The sequence below is a fragment of the Tachysurus vachellii genome, chromosome 14 (assembly GCF_030014155.1).
Source record: "Tachysurus vachellii isolate PV-2020 chromosome 14, HZAU_Pvac_v1, whole genome shotgun sequence".
Lineage (NCBI taxonomy): Eukaryota > Metazoa > Chordata > Actinopteri > Siluriformes > Bagridae > Tachysurus > Tachysurus vachellii.
Genome location: NC_083473.1, coordinates 16,498,729 through 16,508,808, shown reverse-complemented (window position 1 = coordinate 16,508,808; position 10,080 = coordinate 16,498,729). Strand labels below are relative to the sequence as shown.

The window sequence follows — 10,080 nt, the reverse complement described above, 5'->3', positions numbered from 1 at the left end:
GACGCATGGATGAGGCTACGTCCAAATCCGCATACTTAAGCACTAATCAGTGCGCAAGGGCAGATACTGCTAAACTTACATACTGTTCAGCTCACGATTTGGGAAGGACTTTTTCACAGTGTGTGTTTATTAATAAATAGACATATTCAAACCTACACCTACACAAACCTAATGTGTCACATTACAACAATCACACTCATACACTAAATGTTTATGGACACACGACCATCGCACTCCACACATTCTCACAGAACATTACTGATTTTGAAAAGTTACTGATTTTGACGTCTACGGCCGTTATAAATGCCCTGTGAAGGCTTTGCCATAGTTTTTGAAATGTAGCTGTTTCTCATATTCATTCAGATACAGAATCATTAGTAAGATCAGATGCCAACGACGCATGGGGAGACCTGGTGTGTAGTTGCAGTTCAAATTCATCCCAAAGTCTTTCATGCTTTGGGCAAAGGGGCACTGTCACGCTGAAACAGTTTTTGGGATCTATAGGCTAATTCCAGCAACATAAAATTGCAGTACCGTAGCACGATGAACGCTCTCTTGTTAGAATGGTGTTTTTGTTTTTTGTGTTATATGTACAGGACCATAAGCAAGTCAAATTCCTGTATGTACAAGATTAAAGTGACGGGACATACGGCTAAGTATGGTGACCCAAAATAAGACAAAATAAATATTTTTTTGATCAAGGCCCATACATGCATGTGATCGTCACATGTCCACAAGCCATTGGTCATATAGTGTAGCTTTGGCACGATTCAAATAAAAATCATTAACAGTCAGTTATCAGAAATGTTTGAAACACACTGGCGATATAAACATTTCAGTACACTTGTCTGGTTCCAGTTTAAGTTAGGAATTGTTGTATGCTTTAAAAGACAGGCAAATGAGAAATAGTTTGTTCAGCAGGTATGTGTGAGAAGCCGATTCAGCCCAAAAGCAGCTCAGCCACACCAACAGCTGACAGCTGGGAGACTACAGAGAAATATGTATGCGTGTCTTATATTAATTTATTAGCTCTTTAAAATATTAAAAGCACAGTTTCTAAACAGCCAGCACCATTACTGTGATTTGTGCATTCTGGAACCTGAAGAAGTCTCCATCTCCATCTCCTGTGTGTGTGTGTGTGTGTGTGTATATACACGAGTCAGCTTAATTGAGACTGAGTTGAGTTTGTAGGAGTCTCTGACTCTAGGCCCACTCTCTCCAGGGACTCTGTGTACTTCCTTTTCCCCAGATTCACTATATCCTCCACTTCTTCAGCTAGGTCCCTCCTCCCGCTCTCAATTAGAGCGTCGATCAGCCGTGGAACTGCTCCAGTTCCGGCTTTCTCCTGCTCTCTTGCCCAATGAAAAAGCATCTCTAACACCATGGCTCCTAGGTCATCTCTGAAAAACACACAAGATCAGTGTTTTCCCAGCTGTATGGTATGGGGCTGTATGTGCACAGCCAGTGTGGTGCATTCAGACATTCGTTAATTGCATGATTAATGAGCGCTAAATGCCAGATTAGACATGAGTATATAATTAATATATTGTGATTAACCCAAACAAGGCAGGATGTGGGTGTTGAGTTTTGAAATAAATATGAGGCACTCTAGGTCAGTAACTCCGACAGTGACATTAACAGTAGGTTTATACGTATGCATGCGCTCCATCTGATAACTTTTTGTTCTGTAGTTACAGTTAATACACAGGGGCTTGCATGCTCCTCCTTATTTAAGAATACTAATAAAGGATTTGATAAATAATGGATTTTAACAAATCAGAGCCAATAATTATTGATTAGTAGTGTGGTTTTGTGTTATAAGACACTTATTAAACATTTATGGAAGGAGTCTGGAATTGTAAGTACTTTGTAACAGTCACAATGCTTATATACATTACTTTTATACAGCATCAAATCTATCTATAAACAGGTAAAACCTGATCCATATAGCACATTAGTAAATGACACCTTTTAATTGTTTGTAAATTTCCTTTGGTATACGGCTAGAAGCATACGAAAGAAACATACGAGACAATGGTTTTATACCAAGGGGAGGGGAAAAAAAACAAAACAAAACATTGGGGTTGAGGGATATGGTTCCATATCACTCCTGCTTGACGTGCATTATTTTCGTGCAATTTCCTTACACATTGTGCATTAACTGCACACTTCTACATCAGTTCATAAAACCCTACCTTCCTGCTATGGAGAAATCTGCTTCTAGAAAATCTACTGCCCTACTTTGGACACTAAGAAAATTCTGGAAAGTGAGAAAAAAAAACAGCACTGATATTTTGTGTGTGTGTGTGCGCATGCGTGCGTGTGTGCGTACAGTCCCCTGCAGTATCCCAGATGGCCCACTGATGACTAAGTGAAGAGATTAAAAAATAATCCTCATACATATTAATGTACTTGGTTTTTGTGTTTTGTCATCTACTTTCAGCTAAGCCAAACATACAGTTATGAGTAATCAGGTATAACACACATTCTACATGTATCCATATAGAAATGTCTCTTACATATGAATATATTAATGTATAAATGTGTACATATTCCCTTTAACTTTTGAAGTTTAAATTCTAAATATTAAGACTTTACTCAAAAATATATAAATATTTTGACCAACTTATATCTATACAGCATGAGCAAATGTTAAAAAAAGCCTAAGAACCAGCAGCCACTGAAGCATGACTAACAAAGCTCTCGTGCATCTTTGGCACTGAAATGCACACCTGTGTTTGAACTGGATGCGATCCAGCTCCTTATAGCTGATGCCCAGGTTGATGCCAATGTTGCGCCAGTCCTTGCTGATGCGTAATGAGATGGACAGCAAGTTGGTCTCTGTCAAATAACCGCTCTCAGGATCCCCAAGGTTCAGAGGAGGGTACTGCCGCTCTGCATACACGCTGCCCTTCTGGTCACCACTCTGTGTGAGACAATATGAGTATATGGCTATAAAGGCAAAGCAGTTTGCTAACTGTAGTGAATTTGAGCAGAGCAAAGCCACTTGTGTTCCTTCCATTGGTGATGAAACTATCCAGACCCATTAGCACAAAATGATCATTTTTAACCATCACACATGTATTCACTACGTGAATCGTACAGGAAGTCTAAGGGGGAGTGTAGCCAACCACTGGCTGTCATGGCCTTTCCTTTTCCGAGCCACTTCCTCTGGCAGGTCATTGGGGACTTCGCCTCTGTAGAACGATACCTGAGAAAATAAACACATACAATATAAAATGATTGTGCATTAGTTGAAAGACTGATCTATTTGACAAAATGGTTTATCTTTGGAGAACAAAGGATCTACTTGAGTCTCATTCACATATAAAGACAAACAAAATTTGATTTCTTAACTAAACATATTTATCTGGTCTAAAATCTCAGCTGCGTCCAGACCGTTCCTCCTCACCTGTCCTCGAACAATTCCCTCTTGTTGGTGTGTTGGGAACACATGCACCTCTTTGATGTTCTTCAGGTGAGAATAGAAGGTGAAAGCCAGTCTGCCGTCTCTGCAGTCTGGTCGATCTGACAGAACATAATCACATCATTGTTGTATGACCAACACTAAATGACCAACACTAAAAGGATCCAAGAATATAATATCCAACAGCAAAAGAAAAAAGTGATGAAAGAATCTAAAACAGAATTACAGATACAAGAGCAATTACATACGTGCAAATACGTGCAGAAATACGTGCAGACCATCATATCAATTACTGAATATAACAGGGCTTCCTATGAGTTCAGTTAATAACAAAGTTCAAACCACCCATAAAACTGTCAATTGTTTCCAAATCAAATGCTGACAAGCTCAACTCTTATTTAATTTTTTTATGGGGGGAAAAAACATACACTGGTAAAATGAGAAGCTCTAACACAAAAGTGTTATGTTTGGCAGGTTATTGATAGTAATAATAATACCAATCTGCAACACCATCAATTGGTTTGTGTGTGCGCGTGTGTGTTTGTGTATGTATGGGTGTGTGTAATTTGATCTACATCATTTAGAGCACAAGTTTATAAACTATTCATACATATGCTACCCAACCCAAGAATGATCCTAACCAATTACAAACCAATACATACAGTACCAATACATACCAGTAACCAACAGGCAACAGGCAGATAAGAATACAGACTTTAATGTGTTTGTATTGTGTGTATGCACACCAGAGGCGATGTCAATGCCTCTCTCAAAACCAGCAAAGAACTGCTCTCCTTCCAACAGGTTACACACATCTGAAGGTTGAGGGCCGTCATACTGCTCTGTTAGAGAAGATAACCTACAATCGACCTGCGCACGTGCACACACAGACACGCACGCACACGCACACACACACCATGTGTCATCAGAAAAACAGAACTAAGGCTGTCACAATTTATATTTTCTTTATATCACAAGTGTTATCATTCCTCCTGACTTACTCACAAGCTAGACAATCAGGAAATTATTCACGTTACCATAGCAACCAGAGATTAAAAGAACTGTGAATTGTCACACTGATGGCTACAGACAATTGACCAAACAACATGCTATAGGTTTTGAGGTTTTACAGACTTATGAAGAACCTACAAAGAGCGCACACCTTATCTGAGGGCAGACACTGCACCAACACTTGTGCGAGGTCTGTTTTTCTCTGCAGAACCAGAAACTGAACGCTGAACTGCTTTAGTCTGTGGTACACTTTCCTCACCACACCACTAATGCAGCTGTGAGTAGTGTACCATAACCAGTACCTAAATAAACAAACAAACACAAACACACACACAGATATTCATCAGTCTCCCCAACCCATTAACTAATGCCAGTTTTATGTCAAACATTCATACATTTAAAGTCAGTGTGAAACAGTGTACAGTAACTAAGAGTTAAAGAGCAGTATGTCATTCTTGTTTTGGAAATAAAGTACTATGCTATTGAAATAAAGTAGTGTGCTAAAATACTTTATTCACTACTAATTCTAAGGAAAGGGGCCACGAGGCACTTTTCCCACAGTTTGACATGACGTCTTTACATCCTGTCTCTTCAGGATTAAAGTTTGGTGGGCAAGCACAAAAAAAAACAACCATGGAGAACAAACTGAAAGTCAAAATGTCAGTTTTTTTTAAACATCAGTGAGCTAATAAAGAAATGTTGTTGATTTATGTCCAAAATATTTAATCACTGAAGTTCTAAACAAAGCTATAAGGATATTACACTTCTTCGTTAGATAGTATAAATGTATGTACAGTACATGGTCTCATGACTCACCATGAGAAATGTGTGACAGAAAAGATGGCATAGAGATGTGTGATGTGTAGAGACACCTGAGCAGTGACATCTGTCCAGGTGTGAGCCACAGGGTCACCATGCAGAAGGTGCAGCCTCGACATATCCACTGTAAGAGCTAAAATACACACACACACAAACTTAATCCTTAGTAGAACAGGGGAGAAGAGAAAAGAGACAGAGAGGTAATCTACGTACCTGTAAGTCCAGGTGGAAGCGGGATCTGCACTTTGACTGGCTGGAGAAAGTCCATATTGGAAGTTTGGGAGAGACAGAGGAGGGGACTAGAACTGGCATGTTGGTCTCCAGTCAGATCCTGTACCACAGACTGTGCCACCTGCAGCACCTGGGTATAGCAAAAAATGCATCATTACAAACATATTGAGACCTATCTAGAGATGACTTTTGGACTATTAGTGACAATAAAATATTTATAATATGGACAGTGATTGCACATGGAGCTTGCTGTTTCAGTAAGCTTACATCTTTGTGAAATGGGTCACTTTATCATGTAAAGAAGATATAACATCAATGTGCAGGACATATATAATTCCATTCCAAACAGTGCAGCTACAAGACAACTGCCACACGGTATGTAAAAAGATGAATGCAAATACAAAGCCCTGTGGCCTGATTTGTGGACTCACTCACTCAGCTTCTGTACTATCATTGTGAGGTTCACAGAGATCCGGTGCCTTTCCTCGGAACAATAAGTATGAGACGAAAATACATCCTGGATGGAACGCCAGTCCATCAGAAATAGTCAAAAACATTTTGTTGTGTTGTGTCTTTTTTGTCTGTGTGTATTTATATTTTTAGTACGACAATTATACACCTCGATATATTTAATTTTATAAATACTACCTAGATGTATTATGGTACAAATAGATCAGTTAATATATATATATAGGGTTCTGTTTAACCAAGGCACACACACCTGCAGTGTTACAGCACGTGCATGTGTTGTGCAGTTCTGAGGAAAAGTAAGTTTGATCCCAGGGTCATAGCTAGATACCAGCAGTGCTCCCTCTGGCAAAACCGAGCAAACGTCTCTGACAGGACGAGAGACAGCTACAAACCAGGAGAAGTGCGTCACGGTGCAGCATGCCAGCTGTACACACACAAATCACAAATTATAAATCAGTGTGAGTTTTAAAGAGAAATAAGAGGAAATTTGGTGATCTGCATTACCCGAGCAGGTCGTCCCTTTGGCCTACAGCTGTGCCTGTGGCTTCCTCTTCTGGTCTGGGTAGGTAGTGTACTCCAGGAGTGACCATCATACCTGCGCACTATCACCTCTCCTCTTTGAGTCCTGTGGTAGGGAATACACACTTCTACAGGCTGTGTGTGTGTGGGAGGGAGAGATTAAAAATAAGCCAGTGATAATTTTTATGAGTGAGCAGTATCTAATTAGTTACACACTATTTCTCCAAAATAAAATAAACACCTTTTCATTTCACCTTGTCAAATGTAACACCATGCGGAAGCAGTTCCAATGGACGACTTAACAGGAAATCATGCTCCTCAAGCCATATCCACTTCCTGTCCGGTTTTCTTTCTGCCCATTTAAACTGTGTAAAGACTTTAACACAGCCCCGTGGAAACAAGAGCTCTCCTCCACCAGGGAGAAACACATGACATCCAGTAGGAGACACCGAAAACCTGTGAGCACAAAAAAGGAACATCAAAGAGAGGTGCATAATATAGTCACATACTGTATAAATCACATCCATAATTAAAAGAAGGCTTCGAATGTTGTTGTGATAAGTTACTTGTGTTTGTTGAAGGCAAGATGTAACTCTGGTATTGGAGAATTAACTTCAGCTGTGAGAAACACAAAATCATATCTGCATTAATACATGTAGAAAATGTGATATATTAAAGGGACTAACTAGCGCATGTAGGATTTAATGAAACAGGACACATAGTTATGATAGAGTCAAATGTTGCACAACCTGCTGGTGCAGGAGGGAGTGGTGGGGGAGTCGGGGGTCGGCCCACTGGATTATTTCGTATATCAAGTCTGGTTAGATGAGGGAGGGTTTTCAACGACTCTGGGATGATCCTCAGCTCATTACTGTGGATTGCCAGCACCCTTAATGAGTGTAAAGAACCTAAGCAGAACAAAAAAGACATCGTCATTTGTTTTCCTTCTTTGACCGCTCCATAATGACCGTCATAAACCTGTGTTTAAAAAAGCAACAAGATTTATCATAATGCTTTGTGAATCCACTATGGTATATACAGTATGTACGTGTCCAGGACAGTATGTCAGATCCCCAAGTCTAATACTGTAATAAGTCACAACTCATACAGGCACATTTCAAGGATGTGTTTTAACTTTCTTGTCTCTGGATTATTTGTTAAATTGTGAATAGATCCTCTTATCTAAATCCAATTCTATTCCCTCACCCAATGTTTCGGGCAGCTCTCGAAGCCTGTTGGATGAGAGATCCAGCGTGAGTAGGTTTTCCAGCATGCCAAGCTCATCAGGCAGACTTGCCAGCTGGTTGTAGGACATGTCTAGTTCCTGTAGCGCATGCAAAAGTCCAAGCTGTGAAGGTAGAGTCTCCAGTTTATTTCCCAGCACGCTGAGACGGCGCAGGGACACCAGGCCACCCACTTCTGCAGGCAGACTGATCAGAAGGTTATGGCAGAGTAAGAGCTCAGAAAGGTTACATAGAGAGAGCAAGCAGAGTGGGAGAGAAGACAGGCGATTGAAAGAGAGATCCAGGTGGACAAGGAGTGAAAAACATGAGAGAGAGGGAGGGAGAGAGGTCAACAGGCCAGGAAGGGGTTCACCTTGGGCATCATAGAAGCGGTGACCTAGGGGAGTAGGAACAAGATGGTATCTATTTTAGTTATAGAGTACATCAGTAAAAAAGACAATATAACACAGAACATTACATTTCAAAAACGAGATATTATTAGTACTTTTAAAATCATTTATAAGTTGTTGACTAGATGCTAGAATTTGTTTTGTTCCAAATTTTCCATTTTTAGTGTTAAATATTTATTTTAACATAAAAGCATTATTAAATTAATTAAAATCAGTTACCTAAAATGATATAGAGTAGTCAAACTGAGAACATATCTCTGTGTGTGCCTACCTCGAATAGCTAATGAGCGCAGCTGGGTGAGATGAGGGAGAACACTGAGTGCATCTTCCATCGCTTCCTCATCCTCTGAGCCCAGTCGAACATACTTTACCAGCTTCATCCGCTCTGGAGCACTCTCCCACAGAGCGGGCATCATTGTACCCCCACGTTGATACACGTCCAACACTAGTCTCCCATCCACCAACACTGCATCCAAATTCATTGAGGGTTCAAGAGGGTGAGTGAGAGAGGGCTGCGAAGATGAAGAACAGAGAGATAAAGTGGAGAGGGAAGCAGAGGGAGAGGGGCATGAGGAAGAAGAGGAGCTGCAAGAGAGAGATGTAAAGGCATGGAAATCTTCTCCATTTCCATGTCGTTGAACAAACACTGATCCTTTCCGTGCCACTTCAGGTCCGTCTACACCCTGTGCAGATTTTCTCAGTCGCTGATCCAAATCTGACATTGTGCCAGGTTCTTCAAAACCCATTTCCACAGTCATCACTTCTTTAAGACCTGTAGCCTTTATATGATCTTGCCTTTCCTCGTCTTGTGCCTCGGCATCTCCCGTGGATGTTCGCATCCACTCTTCCTCTCTCTCCATGCTCTATTCTTTTTATTTTGTCTTGGATTTTGCAAAGCAAGTGTGCAGGACTGACAGCTTCAGATTGGGAGTGTCAAAACATAAATGTGACACTTCGTCTCTTTCTCCTGCACCATGACTGAGATTGAATCACATCACCAAACTGGCCCATGCTGAAACATCCTAGTCCAGGCAAGCCCATGCCTGTCAAGAGATGGAAGGTGTAAATTGAAAAAGCCAGATATAATAACAGATGTGTCACAACTGAGTACTGGCTTGAAATGGAGCACAAAATGCAATGCCAAGTCTTGAGTCCTTTTTTGGATATTTAGTATAATTTTACATTCACAGTGTGGTGGAAAGGAAAAGGGTTAAGTTTAAGGGATTAAGTTTATTTCCGAGTATAAAATAAACACTGGTGTTTTTGAGTATAACTTACTGGTTAGGTTCAGTCACTAATCACATGTATTGCTAGTAAAGTTTTAAGCTAGCAAACGTTAGCCAGCTAGCTATATAAACAAACTGTCTAAACTCATATAACGTCGCCGTGGATTCAGGGCTAAGAACCAAAACGGCTGTCGTCAAATGTAAAACATCTTCTCAATGAAATGTTCTCGAAGAGATTCTGCCTAAGTGTTTATATCTTAAGTAAAATACCGCATTTCAATCTACAGCTCCATGTCACAGCACTTTTCCCCCATTATTTCATATTTGCACGCGCGGAACTTGAAGGGCGAGGAGGGACACGAGCTCTTAAAGAGACAGTGTGTAATTGACACCCAAATATTATTATTATTATTATTATTATTATTATTATTATTATTATTATTATTATTATTATGTCAAATAATATCTAAACCCTATTCCTCCAAGCTACATGCACCAAGTTGGGCAAAATCTTTTATCCTGATAGGCAGAATCCTTCTATTCAACCGACTCTAAAAGTATTGGCACCCTGTCAATCCTTAGCTTAGCCCCCTGAGACTAGGACTCACCAGAAATTGCATTATTATTATTATTATTATTATTATTATTATTATTATTATTATATCACTAACCCTTCCAATGAATGAAGAAAAGATACTGTTCTTAAGATGAGCACTAACAGACAGACAGGTTTCTTGTACTGA

General features: G+C 40.0%; 1 protein-coding gene across 2 annotated transcripts; it reads right to left on the bottom strand.

Annotated features, from left to right (window-relative positions):
* Nucleotides 1–293: 293 nt before the first annotated feature.
* On the bottom strand, nucleotides 294–9,667 carry pidd1 (p53-induced death domain protein 1). 2 transcript variants are annotated; one of them, XM_060887484.1, is made up of 16 exons: nucleotides 9,608–9,667; nucleotides 8,383–9,154; nucleotides 7,685–8,098; nucleotides 7,228–7,386; nucleotides 7,045–7,096; nucleotides 6,733–6,934; nucleotides 6,464–6,613; nucleotides 6,210–6,383; nucleotides 5,471–5,618; nucleotides 5,255–5,390; nucleotides 4,590–4,740; nucleotides 4,174–4,297; nucleotides 3,413–3,528; nucleotides 3,104–3,211; nucleotides 2,733–2,926; nucleotides 294–1,400 (listed from the first exon to the last, which is right to left on the bottom strand). In XM_060887484.1, the coding sequence occupies exons 2-16, from the start codon at nucleotides 8,969–8,971 to the stop codon at nucleotides 1,160–1,162; spliced, it is 2,958 nt and encodes a 985-aa protein (XP_060743467.1). In that variant the 5' UTR covers nucleotides 8,972–9,154; nucleotides 9,608–9,667; the 3' UTR covers nucleotides 294–1,159. The 2 variants fall into 2 exon arrangements, with proteins under 2 accessions (XP_060743467.1, XP_060743466.1); XM_060887483.1 differs by having other exon boundaries at nucleotides 9,390–9,662.
* Between the last annotated feature and the right edge of the window lie 413 nt (nucleotides 9,668–10,080).